This window comes from Drosophila subpulchrella, unplaced genomic scaffold, assembly GCF_014743375.2.
Source record: "Drosophila subpulchrella strain 33 F10 #4 breed RU33 unplaced genomic scaffold, RU_Dsub_v1.1 Primary Assembly Seq70, whole genome shotgun sequence".
In the NCBI taxonomy this organism is placed as follows: domain Eukaryota; kingdom Metazoa; phylum Arthropoda; class Insecta; order Diptera; family Drosophilidae; genus Drosophila; species Drosophila subpulchrella.
Window position 1 is genome coordinate 88,222 of NW_023665706.1, and position 24,119 is coordinate 112,340.

At 36.6% G+C, this 24,119-nt stretch overlaps 1 protein-coding gene across 8 annotated transcripts in view; it reads right to left on the reverse strand.

The window, feature by feature from the left end:
• Positions 1–8,546: 8,546 nt before the first annotated feature.
• LOC119562596 (homeobox protein Nkx-2.1) overlaps positions 8,547–24,119 on the reverse strand; it is an 84,322-nt gene continuing 68,749 nt past the window's right edge. For 5 of the 8 annotated variants that reach the window (XM_037875821.1, XM_037875819.1, XM_037875824.1 and 2 more), the window contains 2 exons: positions 20,905–20,991; positions 8,547–9,492 (listed from right to left, as the gene is read on the reverse strand). In XM_037875821.1, the coding sequence (XP_037731749.1) occupies positions 9,061–9,492; positions 20,905–20,991 (519 nt within the window). In that variant the 3' untranslated portion in view covers positions 8,547–9,060. Of the gene's footprint in view, positions 9,493–13,593; positions 13,766–20,904; positions 20,992–23,387; positions 23,609–24,119 lie in introns of those variants that run through there. The other 3 variants (XR_005221898.1, XM_037875820.1, XM_037875823.1) reach the window with 3 other exon arrangements.

The window sequence follows — 24,119 nt, forward strand, 5'->3', positions numbered from 1 at the left end:
ACTCGGGGTTTTGGACACACGCCGTTCTGGGACTTCACGAGTCAAAACCGTAGGGCTCTCCTGGACTTCTCCACTTGAGTCCGCACATCGATCTCCTTTTTTGGCTGATCGCGCCAGGACCTGTTCCGCTTCCACTTGACTTACTGGGCTCGCGCCGGGACACGCCAAAGTAGTGCTTGGGACGATGTACACTGGGTTTACCAAGGTTTCTCCCCGAGCTCACGATTTCTTGTCACAGACCTTCACTGCTCAGACTCTGATAAACTCTCCAGGCGTAATTTAGCTGTGACAGGAATACGCAGGTCGCCTTGACCTAGCCGTGTGATGCCCTCTACCTGTTTCTCAATTCGGAGATTCCTGGCGTCCCAGTCCCAAACGTCTCGACGTAGCGATCTTGCTCCTTGTAGGCTCCCACGGCGCTGCTTCCGACGACTCGACTTGTTGTGGCTCACTTGCAACTTACTTGGTTGACTGACTTGTTCACTTTGATATCTTGACTAATCTTGACTCCTCGGGCCTCCGGGAACCGTTAATTCCCTTTTGCGCACGGCCCGCTTAATCTCTCCACTCCAGGTCCGAGGTCCGTGGTTCCTGTTTGACCCATTTGTCCTTCACGCACAGCTTCAAACTGGAGCTCTGCCTATTGCTGCCGTCCCGCTGGTTCTCATGATGCATGTGGCACGCCTGTGTGCCGCTCCGCTGCGAAGACGTGGCATATCCTCTTTTGGTCCAAAGTTCACGGCAGAGTCCAAAGTCCGGTGGAGTTCCGTTATTTCCTTTTGCACACGGCACTCTCGCTCTGCCCGCAAGGTCTCCACTGTCTCATTCTTCACACCTTGGTCTCCAAACTCTCTTTCTGAGTTCTTTCTCCAACCTTAGTCTCCAAACTCTTTTTCTGAATTCTTTCTGTAACCGCTTGCAAAAAAAAAAAATAAATAACACACGCGTTAAAAAATTAGACCTTTATTTATTTACCTCTATGGCTGCTAGAATCTCTTATTCGCTTTGACCGCAATTACAGGCGATCGGATTCTTGCTTTGTTAGTAAGCCAAACCATTTGAAAATTGAAACTCTTTATCTCTCGAAACCCACACTTAAAATAATTTTTTTAACGGAGTTATAAACGAAAGAAGATAAAGTCATATACATAAAGCTGCGGTTAAATCAATAGTTGTGACACTGTCCTTTAATTTTAAAGGTTGTTTTTTTTCAACCTAATCATGTCCGCTTTTGAATTTTTGTTTTGAAAAAGTGGACAACCTCTGTGTGTACTGTTTTTGCAGGTTTTCATTTTAGCTATATAGATTTCAGATTTATATTCCTTATTTTCCTACGCAGCGCAAGTTTCTTACGCGAACATACCATGTCCACTCTAACTCCAACAAGCCGACCAAAACTGTGGCGCCCACAAACTTCAAGCTGGAAACAAATTTTAACTTAAATGCACTTTTATAAAATTATTAAGCTCTTCAGCATTGCCTTCATCGGTACGATTAAACTCAATTGAGGCATCTACGGATTCCGAAACTGCGGATATATTTGCTAAAATCTTCCAAACTAGTTATAGTTAGGTTTATTGGTCTAATTCTAACTACTAATCACTTAAATAGGGAAAATTTTATTTTTATACCCGTTACTCGTAGAGTAAAAGGGTATACTAGATGCGTTTCCGACCCCATAAAGTATATATATTCTTGATCAGGATCACTAGCCGAGTCGATCTAGCCATGTCCGTCTGTCCGTCCGTCCGGATGAACGCTGAGATCTCGGAAACTATAAAAGCTAGGCTATTGAGATTTGGCATGCGGATGTTTCAGCAGCGTGCCACGCCCACTTTAACGCCCACAAACAGCCCAAAACTGTGGCTCCTACATTTTTGATGGTAGAGTAAAAATGAAATGAAATAACTGAAATGAATTGTTCTTATCAATACCTATCGACTGACTTAAGTCGCCCACTTTAACGCCCACAAGCCGCCCACAAACTTCAAGAAACCGTAACTATGAACGTGGATATCTCGGAAACTATCAAAGAGAAAGAATTGGGATTTCAGATTTAGATTCCGTAGTCTTGAGCGCAGCGCAAGTTGTTACGCGAATATGCCACGCCCACTCTAACGCCCACAAGCCGCCCAAACCAGTGGCGATTAAAATGTTCATGCTAGAAAAAAATTTTAACTGAAATGTATAAGTCTCGTCAATACCTATCGATTGACCCAAGAAAAAGTTTTCAACGCCCACTCTAGCGCCCATAACGCTTAAATCTGTCTACCGCCGGTAGGTAGCGCATTTCAATCTCTCTTTACTGCTTGCATAACACCATTTCCTTTGGTCCCTTCAGCTGAGTAACGGGTCTCTGATAGTCGAGACACTCGACTATAGCGTTCTTCCTTGTTCTTTCTCTTATTACGAAAATTTTTCTCTTAAGTGAAAACTACAACGCCAACCTGTTCTCCTGGGTCAGGTGGACTCCCGGGGTGTGTGCTTAAATATTGCGCCCGAACCATTTGTAATCCGATTGTCTATTTCATCATCTGTTTTTCCCGTATTTCTAAATTATCTGCAGTTCCTAAATCTTTTGATCGCATTAGTACTTCTCATTTTCAACATTTGTGCTCCCCTCTGATATCAACGTGTCAACATGGGTTTGGTAAGCGAAGATCGTCCACCACTAACCTGTAGAATTTACATCTTTTGTAATAGATAGACCTAACAAAAAATTGCTGGCAGACGTTATTTACAGAGTTTAGTAAAGCATTTACCCTGTAAACCACTCCATTTTTTATTAAAATTAGATCAACTCGGGTTTCTGAATAATTTGTTTGTTGGAGTTCAAGTTATTTGATTGATAGATCTCAGAGGGTTATATTTAAAAACGCGCTTTCCAAGATGATCTACGTGACATCTGGGTGCCTCAGGGTAGTCATTTAGGCCCTTTGCTGTTTACTCTGTTTATAAATGATCTTCCCTCTATCGTAACTCACTCTCTCGTACTAATGTATGATGATGATGTTAAGCTTTGTTTATCATATAATAATAAATAGTCTGTTTATGCTTGCAATCTGGTATTAATAGATTCCAGGAATGACGTTATTACAACCTCTTAAATTTGAACTATCTTAAATGCAATATTATGACTTTCTATAGGGGTACCCCAACGTTCATGAGTTACTTTACATAAAACATATCTCTGACACCGAATATATTCAGTTAACGATTTAGGTGTTCTCCTGGATCCAAAACTTAAAATTGAATCCCACATACTTGAAATAAAGCTAAAGTGTTGGTCTAAGGAATTCGATAATCCATATTATTATATACCCCACGTCCGTCCTAATTTAGAATATTGTTCCTCGGTTTGAGGTCCTCTATGTCAAGTGCACATTGGCCGTATTGAGTACAAAAAAAATTTCTTTTTTGCCTTTTTTGGGATCAAAACGACAGGTTACCTTCTTACTTGAGTAGATTGCTATTGATTAATTTGCTAACTCTCGAAAATCGAAGAATATTGTTTGGTACTATTTTCATGCATAATCTTATCAGAGGTGGTATTGATTCAGTTGATTTGGTAAGCCACCTAACCTTTTATTTCCCTGTTAGACTAACGCGCTACCACTATCCTATTAATTTTCCACGATGTACATCAAATTTAGGCTGCACGAGCCTTTTCGCGTTCTTTGAGATAATCTATTTACTTATTTATTTCGCTGCAAGGGTATACAAACTTCGGCTTGCCGAAGTTAACTTCCTTTCTTGTTTTTTTAATATTTGTACTCCCTCCAACAGATGGTACCTTACTGGCTACTTGTCTGTTACTAAACTAAATACTAAGGGACGAAAGGTAATTGTAAAGGGTTTTCTTAATTAATTCTCTGGGGGAGCATGGGTCCAGCGGCATGTGAGATGGAAGTTTGTTCCAGTAGAACAAGGCTCTACACAGAGGCTCATTAAAAGCATAGTTAGCTCTATATCCCGGAATAAAAAAAGGTTCAAATAACCTTAAAGATCTACCAGGTACGGAAAAGCCTATGCTACTCAGCAATGCAGGGCAGTTTATTTTGGAGGACAGCAGGTCACAAATAAAAACCAGTGCGCTAGTTGTTCTACGATCTAGTAGGGAAGGTGCACAAGACGACACCCTTATAACACCGTATTCCGTATAATTTGTTCCTTAAATTCAACCCCAGTATTGAGAAATTAAATCTTAACTCATTTGCTTCAGTCTTAGTTTTGTCCCATCTTTATTGGCTATACGTACCTTCCTCGCGAAGCGTATTCGTCCGAAATGAAAAATAGGCCCAGCGCCTAACAAGCACGAGCTTGGTATCGTTGGGCCACTTGCTTGTACTGCTCCTAGTGCATCAACGTTAAACAATATAAAACAAGAAAGGAAGTTAGCATCGGCAAGCCGAAGTTTGTGTACCTTTGCAATTATAATTATTAAATTTAATTCGAATTTTTTAAAATTACAAAAAATTATATTCCCAATAGTATAAGATAATTTGTTTTTTAATATTATTTTCCCACCAATTTTCCGATCGTTCCTATGGCAGATATATGGTTTAGTCGTCCGATTTCGACAAAATTAAATTCGATGTTCAGAACTAATTAAAAAATGTTATTTCCAAGCGTATGAGGTTATATGTTAAAAAACACCAAAGATATCATTTTTTTCTGATTATTCCTATGGGAGCTGTAAAATATAGTTGTCCGATCCGGCTGGTTCCGACTCATATACTACCTGCAAAAGAAAGAAGACTTTTCGGAAAGTTTCAGCCTGATAGCTTTAGCACTGAGAGAGTAGTTTGCGTAGAAACGTACGGACATGGCTAGATCGCCTCGTCTAGTGATGCTGATCAAGAATATATGTATATACTGTATGGGGTCGGAAAAGTCTCTTTCACTGCGTTCTGACTGAAATCATAATACCCTCTGCAAGGGAGTACAAATATTATAAAAACAAGAAAGGAAGTTAACTTCGGCAAGCCGAAGTTTGTATACCCTTGCAGCTATAATTATTAAATTTAAAAATACAAAAAATGATATTCCCAATAGTATAAGATAATCAAACAAAAAAACCTCTTAGCCTCTTAAGATTTCGGCCCGCAACAGTAAATATTTATTTACCTACACGTAAATTTTCTGTTGCAGCGTGCCGAATACATAAATTTAATATAGTTTATTTATTTTATCGAAGGTAACATCATTTTTCGTCACAATTTTTACCTCGTTAAGAGGTGTTTTTGTTTGAAGTTTTTTTTTGCTCAAGAGTTTAAGTACCCCAATACCATGACTAGGAGTCGTCCCCATATGGCTTGGCTAATCTTAGCTGAAAGCCACCTTAAATTAGGCACAACAAGTTTTATCGCTTCAATTACCTATTTTAATAGCACATGTTTGGAATCTCAGGGGCTGTATAGTTTCAGATTCCAAGAGAAATCTGTCGTTTCTTACATTTCCCGCCGAACTAGCTGGTTTTTCCAAAGTGATAGAACAAATAGATCAAGTTTCTTATTTCGATTAGCTTCATGCAAGTAAAGGACCCTAAAACCATAAAAGATTTTCCGATTGAAAAAATCTAATAGAAATATTTTTCATCAAATTGGCTTTTTCTTGTTTATTCCAATAAGTATGAAATATTTCGTATACGGAGCTGAAACGAGTTGCACTTTTTATCGCCTAATATCTTCCAAACGGTAATTTTTAGGGCAAAAAGTGTTATAAATCAAAAGTTTATGAATCTCAAGGGCTACATGATTTGAAATTTAAAAAGAAATCGTTCGGCTCAATTTTGAGGAAATTGTCAAGAAGTGGTCTTAGAAAATAACTTTTTGTCATAACTCTAAATCTATTATATTCAGACTATTTTATTATATGAAGAATATTTAGCAAATGAAATTATCTTTTCAGAGATATATAGCACGTTTATGTAGCATTAGTTGTTTAGATACTATAAACATTTTAAATCTGTCTTTTTTTTTTGATTTTCCGCTAAACTAGCGGGTTTTTCCAAAAGTCGTAGAACAAACGTTTTCTACTTCAAGCTACTTTATACACCCATAGGGTTTCCAAAACCCTAAAACTAAGATGGGATGCATACAACCCCACAAACAAAGGGACAAACATTTTCATTTTGGGAAGAAGAAGAAAATCTTGTTTTTATACCCTTGCAGAGGGTATATTGATTTCAGTCAGAAGTTTAAAACGCTGTGAAGGAGACGTTTCCGACCCCATAAAGTATATATATTCTTGATCAGCATCACTAGACGAGTCGCTCTAGCCATGTCCGTCTGTCCGTTTGTCCGTCCGATTCTACGCAAGCTAGTCTCTCAGTCTTAAAGCTATCAGGCTGAAACTTTCCCAAAAGTCTTATATCTTTTGCAGGTAGTATATAAGTCGGAACCAGCCGGATCGGACAACTATATCTTATAGCTCCCATAAAAATAATCGGTAAAAAAATTTAAAAAAATTTTATTTTTGGGGTTTTTTTAAGCATATAACCTCCAAAGCTTGGAAATAACATTTTTTAATTAGTTTTAAATTTTGAATTAAATTTTTTCGAAATCGGACGACTATATCATATAGCTGCCATAGGAACGATCAGAAAATTGGTGGAAAAATAATATGAAACAAATTATAGCTTCGGTGTTTTTCAACATATAACCTCCAACGCTTAGAAATAACATTTTTTAATTAGTTCTGAATTTGGAATTTAATTTTATCAAAATAGGACGACTATATCATATAGCTGCCATAAGAACGATCGGAAAATTGGTAGGAAAATAATATGAAACAAATTATAGCTTCGGTGTTTTTTGACATTAAATTATACTATTGGGAATATCATTTTTTGTGTTTTTAAATTTAATACTTATAGCTGCAAGGGTATATAAGCTTCGGCTTGCCGAAGCTAACTTCCTTTCTTGTTTGAATTACTCTTGAACGGGACATCGGATTTCAACAAATGAGGTGTCATTCGACGCGTATTCTCAGTAAGAATAAAACTAGATAAACAGACGGGGGCTTTTATCCCCACCGTATCCAGCAGCACCAATTTGCTAAATTTTTACTTTTACCGTTTAACCGCTTTTTCTCCCAAACAAATCTATATTTCGAAAGTCTTGGTATGCAATCTTCTTAGTTTTTGCTATACCTTTCGATTGGTGTATCACTCGTTACGATCGGACCATAATGGCAGATTTTCAATTCTGCGGTTGTCTTCGCACGCTCTCTTGCGCGCTTCGCCACTACGTGTACTGCCGTCCACAGTGAAATGTCAAATAACACCGAAGCTATAAATTGTTTCATATTATTTTCCCACCAATTTTCCGATCGTTCCTATGGCTGCTATATGATATAGACGTCCGATTTTGATAAAATTAAATTCAAAATTCAGAACTAATTAAAAAATGTTATTTCCAAGCGTTGGAGGTTATATGTTGAAAAACACCGAAGCTTTAATTTGTTTCATATTATTTTTCCATCAATTTTCCGATCGTTCCTATGGCAGCTATATGATATAGTCGTCCGATTTCGATAAAATTGAATTCGAAATTCAAAACTAATTAACAAAGACATAATTTGTTAAAAATTTTTTTTCTGATCATTCCTATGGGAGCTATAAGATATAGTTGTCCGATCCGGCTGGTTCCGACTTATGTACTACCTGCAAAAGATATAAGACTTTTGGGAAAGTTTCAGCCCGATAGCTTTAAAACTGAGAGACTAGTTTTCGTAGAAACGGACGGACAGACGGACAGAAGGACATGGCTAGATTGACTCGTCTAATCATGCTGATCAAGAATATATATACTTTATGGGGTCGGAAACGTCTCCTTCACTGCGTTGCAAACTTCTGACAGAAATCAATATACCCTCTGCAAGGGTATAAAAACACGAAAGATATAAATTTTTGGAGTATTTTTTATTTTTTTTCCGATTATTCCTATAGGAGCTATTAGATATGGTTGTCTGATCCGGCTGGTTCCGACTTATATACTACCCCCTAAAGATATAAGACTTTTGGGAAAGTTTCAGCCCGGTAGCTTTAAAACTGAGGGACTAGTTTGCATAGAAACGGACGGACAGGCTAGATCGACTCGTATAGTGATGCTGATCAAGAATATATATACTTTACGGGATAGGAAACGTCAACTTCACTGAGTTGCAAACTTTTGACTGAGATCATAATACCCTCTGCAAGGGTATAAAATGTAATGCTATCGTCAATATCAATCGATTTACCAAAAAAAAGATAGCCACGCCCACTCTAATGCTAAAAAAAAGCTTATCTGAAATTTATTTGTCTCATCAATACCTATCGTTTACCCACTCTAACGGCCATAACGCTTAAATCTGTCTGCAGCCCATATATTGATATCGCAGGTTGGTTGGGGACCTCGCTTTGGTGCTTGTATATCTCCATCTCCTTTTGGCACTCTTTAGCTGGGTAATGGGTATCTTATAGTCAAGGCACTCGACTAAAGCGTTCTTTCTTGTTTTAAAATTTTTTAAATTTCTTTCTACATTTTCAAGTAAAAAACACGTTTTTTTTAATATTTAATTTTTTATATTTTTTAAAGATAAAAAAAATTAAAATTAAGTAAGCGGCTTCTATGATACCAGCGAAACAAAATTGTTCTTTTGTTTAACCAATTGAAACATTTTTCTAAAATTGCTTTTCTTTTGAGTCTCTATAAGGTAAGAAGCTAATAAATAAAATTTTTCATGTTTCTTCCTTGTAAATTTAAGTAATGGTAACCCAAGTCTGCTCTTTGAATTTACATATATCATTCAATAATAGATATTTATTAAATACATTGGCCTAGTTATATACACTTATAATAATATTTTTGAGCAATTATTTTGTAATTATTTATTTATATTTCAGTAAATTTGTTTGCTATTGATGTTAAAGTAAGGTTATACTATATATGTATATTTCATTAAATGAATCTGATATCCGATATAACATTTTTATTTGTATTTAGGTAATATCTCCTGCATACATAACCGAATAGAGTACACTTAGTAAAATTAACGAACGTTAATCATACAGTTTTACCATGCTCGCCCTTGTAACGGTAAATACCCGCCACATTGCTGCTGGTGTCCGTTCGAAATGAAATTATTTTGGTTTCTATACGCCATTGCCAAGCTATTTGACATCAATGTATTATTGCAGGGTTGTTGCAGCATAGCAACGTTGGAACCTCCAACAGTCCCATAACCAGCGAGTAAGGAAGTAGATGTATCCGGCGAGTGAGAGTTGGGAGCATCTCCTGTTATAAGATTGAGACCGCTCGAAACATTGGCAGTTACAGAAACTCCTCCGCTATTGGCATTTCCACTATTACTAGAACCGTTATTATTTCCTGCCGACGTGGTACTATTTCCATGTGATTGCGATTGAGTAGAATTGGTATTTCCGGAACAGGGCTTACCGTCCTTTACAAGTACAGGAACGGCAACACGTCTCGGAGAGCTTGCAGACTAGAATCAAAGATAAGAAAAAAATGTTTTTAAAATGAATCCCGAACTTATATCTCAAGAATAATTAAGTGTTTTATTTGTATTAGAAAAATATATAGGGGAATATCATAAAACACCGCGAAATTATCAGCAAGACTTTAAACTTATTATTAAGTACTAAAACGCTAATTTTTAACAAGGGAGAACGCTATAGTCGAATGCCTCGACTATCAGATACCCGTTACTAAGCTAACCAACTTCAATATAAGTATACTTTTAACATTTTACATACTTTACATTGCGGGCGTGGAAAAAATTTTAACTGAAATGTACTAGTTTCGTCAATACCTACCGATTGAGCGAAAAACAAGTTTATCACGCCCACTCTAACGCCCACAAACCGCTTATAAAGCCACATCACATTCTGTGGATATTTTACTTTTCATATGTACAACAACAACAGCAATAGTTTCTTATTGTACGAAATTCTCCCAGCAACGAAATATTCTGTCAAGAGCAATCGGACAGGTTACGCCAAGAACTATAGTCACCAAGATGTGAGAAAGCGAAGGGAACTTTAAGGCAGGCTTTTATTGGAGGCATTCTGCGCTCGATAAAAAGGGAATTTGATGAAAGGCTATAAAAAGGACAGGCTGGAACCAGACCATCAGACGGGCTCTGGATATCGTCTCTCCTTGGGTGTTAATGAATATCTACTGTGATATATATTGGTATTTAAGTAGAGACGAGCATTAGAGCTCTCCATGAGTGGACGATGAACGCGCGCATTATCATTATCATTATCATTATCATTATCATTATCATTATCATTATCATTATCATTATCATTATCATTATCATTATCATTATCATTATCATTATCATTATCATTATCATTATCATTATCATTATCATTATCATTATCATTATCATTATCATTATCATTATCATTATCATTATCATTATCATTATCATTATCATTATCATTATCATTATCATTATCATTATCATTATCATTATCATTATCATTATCATTATCATTATCATTATCATTATCATTATCATTATCATTATCATTATCATTATCATTATCATTATCATTATCATTATCATTATCATTATCATTATCATTATCATTATCATTATCATTATCATTATCATTATCATTATCATTATCATTATCATTATCATTATCATTATCATTATCATTATCATTATCATTATCATTATCATTATCATTATCATTATCATTATCATTATCATTATCATTATCATTATCATTATCATTATCATTATCATTATCATTATCATTATCATTATCATTATCATTATCATTATCATTATCATTATCATTATCATTATCATTATCATTATCATTATCATTATCATTATCATTATCATTATCATTATCATTATCATTATCATTATCATTATCATTATCATTATCATTATCATTATCATTATCATTATCATTATCATTATCATTATCATTATCATTATCATTATCATTATCATTATCATTATCATTATCATTATCATTATCATTATCATTATCATTATCATTATCATTATCATTATCATTATCATTATCATTATCATTATCATTATCATTATCATTATCATTATCATTATCATTATCATTATCATTATCATTATCATTATCATTATCATTATCATTATCATTATCATTATCATTATCATTATCATTATCATTATCATTATCATTATCATTATCATTATCATTATCATTATCATTATCATTATCATTATCATTATCATTATCATTATCATTATCATTATCATTATCATTATCATTATCATTATCATTATCATTATCATTATCATTATCATTATCATTATCATTATCATTATCATTATCATTATCATTATCATTATCATTATCATTATCATTATCATTATCATTATCATTATCATTATCATTATCATTATCATTATCATTATCATTATCATTATCATTATCATTATCATTATCATTATCATTATCATTATCATTATCATTATCATTATCATTATCATTATCATTATCATTATCATTATCATTATCATTATCATTATCATTATCATTATCATTATCATTATCATTATCATTATCATTATCATTATCATTACTGCGGTAACTGAGAGAGTCAAGGAGAGTCAGCGCCAAAAAAGGTGTGGAAGTACGCAACCAGTCCGGCCGTAAAGGACTCAACCAAAAAGCATAAAAGCCAATGACAGCTTCAAAAGAATGACAAGGGGAGCCAAAAAAAGGTATAAATCCTCACGAATCCCATATCTCCATCAGCTCGGTCAGGAAAACCAAATTAGGTGATATGCTCCTTAAACATAGAAGAGGCATTAAAACGCAGAAACTTTGTGAGACTATTAAGGACACACTCAAAGAAAATGAAACAGTGAGAGCTATCAGACCGTTGTGCAAGCATAAAATAACATAAGAAACCATTTACTAACAGATCCGTAAATTAAATATTTTTGGATCGGAACTGTGGAATATTAACTATGACGATATCCTCAGCACGAAATGCAATTCTGGTAGGATACGCGGATGACATAGTCGCAGTGATCCCGGCATGAAATACGAAGTACACCCAACGGAAAATGTAGAAGGTCATGGGTCATGATTCGCATAAGTAAGTGGATGCACTCTCATGGACTGCAGTTGGCTACCGAAAATACGTCTTTAAAATTATTCACAAGAAAGCAAATACCTGGCTGGACGTAAAACTCACGTTTGAGTCACTCTGTAGAATCAAGGCAAACGTTGGCAGACCACTTCCATCCAGTGCAATGGCCAAATGTAGACTAGATATATTATTGGCTGTTCAGAAAACCGGTTCCAACCGAACAATAAAAGCCTATTGCACGATATGAGGTGCTGCAGCACCTAGCGAACGCAAGAGCTTGTATGACCTTGGTCAAGCGGGGGAAGCGACAAGACAAATTATCCTGGATCGCAAAATTTAGACTTTTGATCATTGGCAAGAAAGATGGGAGCGCGAAGCTACTGGAAGATGGTCGGCCAGACCCGTACCCGACATAAAAAGTTAGGTGCAGAGACGTCACGGAGTCGTAAAATACTACGTAACTTAAGCCCTTACAGCCCACGGTTATTTTTGTTCACATATGAAAGAGACGGAAAAAATTACGGATGCGAGATGTGTGATGCCAATGTGGACAAAGCTGAGACCACCGTATTTTATTGTGCAAAGTTCGCAGAAAGTCAAAGTCACCTGTCGCAGGCCGAAAAATATACAATGGAGATTGGTGTAGACGTGTATCGGAGATATCCTTATAGCACGGGCACTCTAGACGCAGACCATCAAAGCGGCTCTTTGGATCCCCTCTTTTCGAGGCCCAATTGTTATCGGATACAATATGAATTGGCTCTCACAGGAGGCGAGACGTAGAGATTTGCCTTGATAGGAAAATAGGGCGAATAGAAATGTGGGCGATTGTGGTATTGATAAACAAGTCAAATCTCATTTACACTTTTACAAAACGTTTAAAAATGCGGGCGCTAGACGGACTAAAGCGTTGTGGGCGTTGGAGTGGGAGTGTTACCGCTATTTGGCGATGTAAATATGTTACCTCTAGTATGTACTACTGTGGGCAAAAATTAGGTGAATTTGTTTTTTTCGATTTTCGTGGTGTGGTGCACTATGAATTTCTTCCACCAGGCCAAACTGTTAATAAGGAATATTATTTACGCGTTATGCGTCGATTGCGTCATGAAGCATTTCGTCTAAAAAACCAGAATTATGGGCAGTAACAACTGTTGAATTTGTTGGGTTTTGCACTGTTGGATTTTGCACAGGCTCACATTTCGCTCGTTCTTCGTGACCATTTCGCCAAAAATGTATCTGGCAATACCGAAAACTCAAGAGACCACTCCGGAAAACGCGTTTCAAGTCGATTGAGGAGGTAAAAAAATCGCAGATCCGCAGGCGCGGATGGCTATACCAGAAAAGGACTATTCGGCATGTTTCGAGGATTGAAAAAAACGTTGGAATGAGTGAATTTTATCGGGAGTGGATTACTTTAAAGGGGATGAAATTGATTTAAATGAATAAATAAAGATTTTTCACTTACAAATACATTTACCTTAATTTCGTCAGTAGATTTGCCGATTGAGATAAAGTTGCACACTTTGTCTTTCCTAACGTCCTCCATTCCTTGCCATCTTTTTCATTGTATGTGGCACTAAGTACCAGGGTAGCATACATCCAACAAGTTCAATCTATTTATACCAGGGGTGCTCAAAACTTCCCAATGGCTATGCATTTACAAACATAGTTTTAAATAAAATCAAATGCAATCTGTGAACTGTAAACAACTGCAGGCAAGGTTTGGGTAACTACAAAAGCAATTGATAAACCATAGTTTAGGTATCCCAAAAAGAGCAGTTTTAACATAAAACCATTTAAAGTTTCCATGTTTTCAAGTTTTGTGGCACATAGTTATAAATTGCACAATGAGAGTTTGCGAAGGCGACTACATGTACATATACACGCAAAAATATAATCTTTTGTGATGATCCGATCATTACGAGTAATACATTAATCGCAAACTATTGTGGCCGGAGCCTAGTTTATTATTCTGTTTTGTTGAAAATACGCGTTGATTGGCACCTCATCTTTAGTTCGATACTCTTTTAAAAATGTACTCCAAAATCAAGGTTTTGGGGGATTAAATTTGTACCATTTCTTCAATTTGTCCACAAACGATTTTTTTAGTGTCCTGGAATCATTTAAATGGTGTAAAACAGCTCTTAAAAAAATAACTTACTTACTTATTTACTTAATTTGTATTAACTAATAGGTATTTTTAAATCCTATGCACGACCAGTTAACGTAATTTTCTGTTGTTTTCAACCTAATTATACCCGTTAATCGTAAAGTAAAAGGGTATACTAGATTCGTCGGAAAATATGTATCAGGTGGAAGGAATCGTTTCCGACCCCATAAACTATATATATTTTTGATCAGGATCACTAGCCGCATCGGTCTAGCCATGTCCGCCAGTCCGTCTGTCCATCTGTCCGTCTGTATGAACGCTGTTATCTCAGAAACAATAAAAGCTACAATACTGGGATTACGCATGCAGATTCCTGAGATTTCTGCACAGCTCTAGTTTGTTTCGTCAGTGTGCCACTCCCACTCTAACGCCCACAAGCCGCCCAAAACTGTGGCTCCTACAGTTGTAATGCTAGAATGAAAATTTTAACTGCATTGTATTGTTCTCATCATTGACCCAAAAAAAAGTTTGCAACGCCCACAAACCGCCCAACACCGTTGCGCCCACAATTTCAATGCTAGAAAAAGAATTTTAACTAAAATGTATTAATCTCGTCAACACCTATCGATTGACCCAAAAAAAGTTTGGCACTCCCACTCTAACGCCCATAACGCTTTAATCCTTCTGCCGCCCACATAACCATATTTGAAATCGTGGGTAGGGAGTGCATTTTAATCCCGCTTTGCTGCTAGCATATCTCCATTTCCCTTTGGTCCCTTCAGTTGAGTAACGGGTATCTAAAAGTTGAGGTACTCAACTATAGCGTTCTTCCCGGTTATATTCATAAAATATGTATACAGAGGGTATTATGATTTCAGTCAGAAGTTTGCAATGCGTGAAGGAGACGTTTCCGACCCTATATATTCTTGATCACCATCACTAGAGTCGATCTAGCCATGTCCGTCTGTCCGTCTGTTTCTACGCAAACTAGTCTCTCAGTTTTAAAGCTATCGGGCTGATACTTTTCCAAAAGTCTTATATTTTTTGCAGGTAGTATAAAAGTCGGAACCAGCCGGGTCGGACAACTATATCTTATAGCTCCCATAGGAATAATAGGAAAAAAAAACTAAAAACAATTTATATCTTTGGTGTTTTTAAGCATATAACCTCCTAAGCTTGAAAATAACATTTTTTAATTAGTTTCGAATTTCGAAATAAATTTTATCAAAATCGGACGACTATATCATATAGCTGCCATAGGAACGATCGAAAAATTGTTGGGAAAATGATATGAAACAAATTATATCTTTGGTGTTTTTTAACATATTACCTCCTACGCTTGGAAATACAATTTTTTAATTAGCTCTGAATTTCGAATTTAATTTTATCCAAATCGGACGACTATATCATATAGATGCCATAGGAATGATCGGAAAAGTGGTGGGAAAATAATATGAAACAAATTATAGCTTCGGTGTTTTTTGACATATTATCTTATACTATTGGCAATGCCTTTTTTTGAATTTTTAGGAATTTCCATTTCAATTTAATAAAAATCGGACGACTCTAACATATAGCTGTTAAAGAAACGGTTAAACAAATTTTGCTTTGTTGATTTTGATCGTATTTTTATACCCGTTACTCGTAGAGTAAAAGGGTATACTAGATTCGTCGGAAAGTATGTAACAGGCAGAAGGAAGCGTTTCCGACCCCATAAAGTATATATATTCTTGATCAGGATCACTAGCCGATTCGATCTAGCCATGTCCGTCTGTCCGTCTGTCCGTCTGTCCGTCTGTCTGTCCGGATGAACGCTGAGATCTTGGAAACTATGAGAGCTAGGCTATTGAGATTTGGCGAGCAGATTCCTGAGCTTCTTACGCAGCGCAAGTTTGTTTCAGTAGAGTGCCACGCCCACTCTAACGCCCACAAACCGCCCAAAACTGTGGCTTCTACAGTTTTGATGCTAGAGTAAAAATTTAAACTGAAATGAATTGTTCTTAGCAATACCTATCGATTGACCCAAAAAAAAGTTTGCCACGCCCACTTGGACGCCCACAAACCGCCCACAAACTTCAAAAAATCGTAGATATGAACGCGGATATCTCGGAAACTATCAAAGATAGAGTATTGGGATTTCAGATTTAGATTCCGTAGCTTTGTACGCAGCGCAGGTTTGTTATGCGAATATGCCACGCCCACTCTACCGCCCACAAACCGCCCAAGCCTGTGGCGCTCAAAATTTTTATGCTAGATAAAAAATTTTAACTGAAATGTATTGGTCTCGTCAATACCTATCGATTGATCCAAAAAAAAATTTGCCACGCCTACCCTAACGCCCACAATGCTTAAATCTGTCTTCCGCCGGTAGGTGGCGCATTTCAATCTCGCTTTGCTGCTTGCATATCTCCATTTCCCTTTGGTCCCATTAGCTGAGTAACGGGTATCTGATAGTCGAGGTACTCGACTATAGCGTTCTTCCTTGTCTTTTACGCTGGGATATAGAATATTTTAACTTTTCAGCATTACGAATGTAATTTTTATACAAATATCACTGAAACTAGCAACAATCTTAAAAATTTTTTCATTGTGTTACTAACATTGATTATTTGTAATAACTGCAAGGGTATACAAACTTCGGCTTGCGGAAGCTAACTTCCTTTCTAGTTATACCCGTTACTCGTGGAGTAAAAGGCTATACTAGATTCGTCGGAAAGTATGTAACAGACAGAAGGAATCGTTTCCGACCCCATAAAGTATATATATTCTTGATCAGCATCACTAGTCGAGTCGATCTAGCCATGTCCGTCTGTCCGTCTGTCTGTCCGTCCGGATGAACGCTGAGATCTCGGAAACTATAAGAGCTAGGCTATTGAGATTTGGCATGCAGATTCCTGAGCTTCTTACGCAGCGCAAGTTTGTTTCAGCAGCGTGCCACGCCTGTGGCGCCCACAATTTTCATGCTAGATACAAATTTTTAACTGAAATGTATTAGTCTTGTCAATACCTATAGAATGATCCAAAAAAATATTCCCACGCCCACTCTAACGCCCACAAACCTACCAAACCTGTGGCGCCCACAATTTTCCTGCTAGATACAAAATTAACTGAAATTCATTGGTCTCGTCAATCCAATAAAAGATCCAAAAAAAAGTTTGCCACGCCCACTCTAACGCGCTTAACGCTTAAATCTGTCTACCGCCCACATAACCATATATTGAGATCACGGGTAGGTGGCGCATTTCAATCTCGCCTTGCTGCATATATCCATTTCCCTTTGGTCCCATTAGCAGAGTAACGGGTATCTGATAGTCGAGGGACTCGACTATAGCGTTCTTTCTTGTTATACCCGTTACTCGTGGAGTAAAAGGCTATACTAGATTCGTCGGAAAGTATGTAACAGACAGAAGGAATCGTTTCCGACCCCATAAAGTATATATATTCTTGATCAGCATCACTAGTCGAGTCGATCTAGCCATGTCCGTCTGTCCGTCTGTCTGTCCGTCCGGATGAACGCTGAGATCTCGGAAACTATAAGAGCTAGGCTATTGAGATTTGGCATGCAGATTCCTGAGCTTCTTACGCAGCGCAAGTTTGTTTCAGCAGCGTGCCACGCCTGTGGCGCCCACAATTTTCATGCTAGATACAAATTTTTAACTGAAATGTATTAGTCTTGTCAATACCTATAGAATGATCCAAAAAAATATTCCCACGCCCACTCTAACGCCCACAAACCTACCAAACCTGTGGCGCCCACAATTTTCCTGCTAGATACAAAATTAACTGAAATTCATTGGTCTCGTCAATCCAATAAAAGATCCAAAAAAAAGTTTGCCACGCCCACTCTAACGCGCTTAACGCTTAAATCTGTCTACCGCCCACATAACCATATATTGAGATCACGGGTAGGTGGCGCATTTCAATCTCGCCTTGCTGCATATATCCATTTCCCTTTGGTCCCATTAGCAGAGTAACGGGTATCTGATAGTCGAGGGACTCGACTATAGCGTTCTTTCTTGTTATACCCGTTACTCGTAGAGTAAAAGGGTATACTAGATTCGTCGGAAAGTATGTAACAGGCAGAAGGAAGCGTTTCCGACCCCATAAAGTATATATATTCTTGATCAGGATCACTAGCCGAGTCGATCTAGTCATGTCCGTCTGTCCGTCTGACCGTCTGTCCGTCTGTCCGTATGAACGCTGAGATCTCGGAAACTATAAGAGCTACAATACTGGGATTTGGACTGGAGATTCCTGAGATTCCTGCGCAGCAGAGTGCCACGCCCACTCTAACGCTCAAACCGCCCAAAACTGTGGGTCCTACAGTTTTGATGCTAGAATGTAAATTTTAACTGAAATGTATTGTTCTTATCAATACCTTGATTGACTCAAAAAAAAATTTGCCACGCCCACTTTAACGCCCACAAACCGCCCATAAACTTCAAAAAATCGGACATTTTAACGTGGATATCTCAGAAACTATCAAAGATAGAGATCCAAAAAAAACGGGTAAGTGGCGCATTTCAATCTCGCTTTGCTGCTTGCATATCTCCATTTCCCTTTGGTCCCATTAGCTGAGTAACGGGTATCTGATAGTCGAGGTACTCGACTATAGCGTTCTTCCTTATTTTTTATTAATATCGTCTTGTATTAAGAGTGTGTTTCAACAAAAGTATTAAAGATAAGTGCTAAGAATACAAAAAACCGATGTTTGCCAACATATAGAAATATGTGGCCTACATAATACAATATGTGGGCATTAGGGCGGTCACCATTTGTATGGAAATTTTTATGGTCCTACTCCCACCCGCCTATACGGTGCGCTTTGAGGTATTTAATGTATACCAAAAGAAATTTTTTGAAAAAAACGCGTTTTAGGGTCTGCGAATTGGTTTCAAAGTTTATAACTCATACGCACTGTTGCCGTTGATCAAATATATTATTTTCACATGGGTAGCCTTGACTTGGTTTTATTTCTTAAATTCGTTTGTCACCTTTCCGAACTACTTTGAAAGCTTTAAGAAATGTAAAACTTTTCTAGTTGCTAAAACCAGAAATTACATGGTCGTACAAGATCGAATTGGATTTAATGTTTGAAAATATTGACAATAAGATATTAAAATCCTCGAGTTGCATAATAAGTCATTTAAAAAATTTCGCAAATAATTTTATTTATTTTTGAAAAAACACAGGTTTATAAATGGACCTTCTGTAAACACTGATATACCCAAATGAGGAAGGACAAAGAAGGCTCTCCTTTTATATGAACATTTTTTTAGGCTAAAATAATCTTTGTGAAGCCGCGATATGGATTTAATAATACGATGGTGAGGCCGGACTGGAATACCCCTTTGACTCCAAATGGTAACTAGCATTTGTGTTACATCTTTAGCGCTTTGTAACAAAGTTTTTCCGGAAAATCTAGTCCTATAGAGGACACTAGATAATACGGATCTCTCATACTATGTTTATGCTATGAATTTCATGCTTTCTCCAATACATGAAATTATAATAGCCCCTGTTTATACAACAAAGACAAATTCATGAAATGATATTAGTAAAGCTGTCAAATTTTTTGAATTTGATATAGAGCTCTATAGAGTAGTAGGCTGTGAAGTAGGCTCTGCCTCAACTTTTCATGCATTGGGACTGAATTTATAGTCAACTTTCGTGTGTTATCGAATTCATGAAATGGTGTTTATGCACACACGAATTTGCTCATTTCATGAATTGATTTCATGGAATAGGCATAGCATAAACACAGTATTAGATGGTAAATCCGTTGTGTTAAATTCGAATATTAGATGTCCAACCAAAAACAATTCAAAATTGTCCATTTCTTACTAATATTGACTGAGCTTAGAACTTATGCTATGAATTTCATGCATTCTCCAATACATGAAATTAGAATAGCCCCAGTTTATACAACACAGACAAATTCATGAAATGATATTAATAAAGCTGTCAAGTCATTTGAATTTCATATAGAGCTCTATAGAGTAGTAGGCTGTGAAGTAGGCTGTGCCTTAGCATTTCGTAAATTGGGACTGAATTCATAGTCAACTTTCGTGTGTTATCGAATTCATGAAATGGTGTTTATGAACACACGAATTTGCTCATTTCATGAATTGATTTCATGAAATAGGCATTGCATAAACACAGTATATGACAAAGTTGGGGATTTTTCGAAAAATGTTCTGGCTGGAACACATGTCGTATGAGTAATTTTAAAGCAAACTTTGAGAACGATTCGCAAGGTCTAAGTCTCAACAAAATTTTTTTTATTTTTGATTACATTTTTTACAGATCTTAATCTAAATGGTGAGAGCTAGTTTTCATTTTTTGGACCACCCTAGTGGGCATACATCGGTTTTTTGTATTCTTAGCACAAGTTTTTATGGGAGTTTTACTCAGGAGGATCCAATTATCATGGAAAATGGTTCGTGGAACATTTTGGATGTTTACCTATGTTATCTGTACATAAGCGGACTGTAAAAGTTCTGAAACAGCCCAATCAATAATTTAAATGGACGGAAAACTGTACCGAAATTTCTGGGGCACCGTCGAATATACATTATAAATCACGAGCTTACAAGTTAAAGCCACTGCTAATACACTTAATTAAATAAAATTTTTATTTTAGAAGGTGCATTGTAGAGATTTATTTATTTTGTTTACCTGATTATGTTGGTTTTGTTCAGCCATTGCCTTTTCTTTCGCTTGCCTTTTACATTTATATCTATGGTTCTGGAACCAAATCTTAACCTGAAAATAAAGAAAAAATTAAGAGTTTTGGAATATAATTATTTAAGTACTAAATAGGTGAAAAGGGATGGCTTTGATAAAATTTCCATATTTGGTATATTGGTACTACGTTTACGAAAGTACAAATGGTGGGTACAGATAGAAGGCCGATTTCCCAGGGAATAAACCATATGCTTCTGATTCTTTTACTGATAAAAAAGGTAAGTATTTTTCACTCTTCAGAAAGGTCTTTGACTAACTTGAGTCGGTAACGTGTTGTTATATTATGGTGTTTTTTGATATTAAACTAATATACGTTTATATTAATTTTATATTTTTCACATCAGATTGATAGTAATATCAATATAACATTTTTTGCTTATTGTGTACAAATGTATATTAAAACCCCTATGAATAAGCATAAGCTATTTATTTTAAGTAATACATTTTATTATCACTGTGGACGGCAGTACACGTAGTAGCGAAGAGCACCAGAGAGTGTGCGAAGACAACTACTATATATAGCCGCAGAATTGAAAATCTGCCATTATGGTCCGATCGTAACGAGTGATACGCCAATCGAAAACTAACTAACTATCGCAAAAACTAAGAAGATTGCATACCAAGACTTTAGAAATTTCAATTCGATTGTGAGAAATAGCTGTGAAAATGTAAAAGGGAAAACTTAGAAAATATATATATAATATAAATGCCCCCGGGTTTGAACCTAGTTTTACTCTCAATACGCATCGAATGACACCTCATTTGTTGAAATCCGATGTGCCGTTCAAAAATTATTTCAAAAACAAGATTTTCTTTTTCTTCCTAGAATAAAAATGTTTGTCCCTTTGTTTGTGGGTTTGTATGAATCCCTTATTGATTTTAGGGTCTTGCGAACCTTATCGGTTCTTTGTTCAAACATAACTTTTGTTCTCCGACTTTTCGAAAAACCCGCTAGTATAGCGGAAAATAAAAATAAACCGATATGAAGGCTTATAGTTTCTAAACAATTAATGCAATGTTATATGTGAAAAGGTAGTTCAATTTGCGAAACTCTCTACTTATACTGAAATTGTCTTAATATAACAGATTAAGAGTTATAGCAAAACGATTTTTTTAAAAAACACTTTTTGACTTTTTTATCAAAATTGGTTCTTGAGATTCCTCAACTTTTGGTATGCAACATTTTTGTTCATACAAATTACGGTTTCAAAGATATTGAGTGATAAATAGTATGCAACAGGCAGAAGGAAGCGTTTCCGACCCCATAAAGTATATATATTCTTGATCAGGATCACTAGCCTAGTCGATCAGCCATGTCCGTCTGTCCTAGGATTAGGCATGCAGATTCTAGAGATTCATGCGCAGCGCAAGTTTGTTTCAGCAGAGTGCCACGCCCACTCTAACGCCCACAAGCCGCCCAAAACTGTGGCTCCTACAGTTTTAACTGAAATGTATTGTTCTTATCAATACCTATCGATTGACCCAAAAAAAAGTTTGCCACGCCCACAAACCGACAACAAACTTCAAAAAATCGTAAATAAGAACGTGGATATCTCGGAAACTATCAAAGATAGAAAATTGGGATCTCAAATTTAGATTCCGGGGCCTTGTACGCAGCGCAAGTTTGTTACGCGAATATGCCACGCCCATTCTAACGCCCACAAGCCGCCCAAACCTGAGCCGACAACAATTTTTATGCTACACCCAAAAAAAAAAACCAAAAGTATACACTTAATAAGAGTTGTGTTAAAAGTATACTAAAGTTAGTATAAAAATGTAAGTATTAACTCAACACTAATTAGTTTCAACTGTATACTTTGTAGTGTAAGTGCTCTACCAAAGAGTATAAAGCGTAAACCTGTAGTGTTATTTTTCAACTAGTCATATTTGACAATTTAGTTTATAATTTATACTTTTGGTTTCAACAAAAACTTGATGTAGTATAAAGAAAATGTAGTTTCAAGTTATTACAAAATAGTTTCATGCCAACACTTTATAGTATTAAGCTTATACTAATTATTATATGAGTGAGACTCAGTAGCATAAATAGTACACTGAACATTAAATAGTTTTTAATGGTGTGAAACTAGGACAATAGCGATTATTCGAACATATATTTTGGTGTAAAACCAGGACAATAGCGAGTATACGAACACAGAAAATGCTACCGGAGATGGCGTTGTTTGACGCGTAATGATTATTGTGATGACTTATCTCGGTGAGTTTGGTCCCGCATTTTTGTGAAATTTGTGCCGAGTCAACATGTAAGTAAAATATTTGTTCTAAAATTAAAAAAAATCAATATTATATTGTCCCTGTTGGTAAATATTGTGTGTATTGTGTATTTTCAGATGCAAGTGCTTTGCGCACGCGTACAGATGCATACCGCGAAGGAGCTAACGAACTCGACGTACCGCCTTTGTGCTGTCAGAACAGCGAGTGCCTTCCGGACGATCTCGGACGACGCAGCGCTCGTCATTGCAGGCCAAGTTCCCCTATGTGAACTGGTGCGGGAGCCACAGAACCAAGACCGAGGTGAAGAGGAGTGCCAGGATGCAGAGCGTCGACAACTGGCAGGCAGCCTGGGACAACTCCAGATAGGAAGCACGGCCAGGTAGATTTCTACCGCACTACACTGAGTGAGTATAAATTGTATACTCGTTAGTTTAACTTTGATAACTTCGAAAGTTTCAGTTTAATACTTTCGGTGTCATAAGGTTAATACGCATCTTATTAAGATATTTTTGACACTCAATAGTTTAGTTTTAATGTACGAATAGTTTAGTTTCTATGATCATTTTTTTTTGGGTGTAGAAAGGGACAAACATTTTCATTTTTGAAAGTCCCCCAAAACGCTCACAAACGCCCATAACGCTAAAACCCGTTTTGTAAAAATGTAATAAGATTTCGCTCTTGTTTCAATAACCATCTACATGCCGAAATTTAGTTAAATCGGACCATTCATTAAAAAGTTATATGAAAATAATAATCAATAATTGGCAAATCCAATTGCGATTGCACTCCACATGCAGTAAGCCGGGTGTTTTTTTCTAACATGCCACCAAGCCGCTAGGAGGCGCTGAGTGGATATGGTTGCTTCCGAAGCTTCCTTAAGCGCTTCGGACACGACACGGAGAACGGTTGTC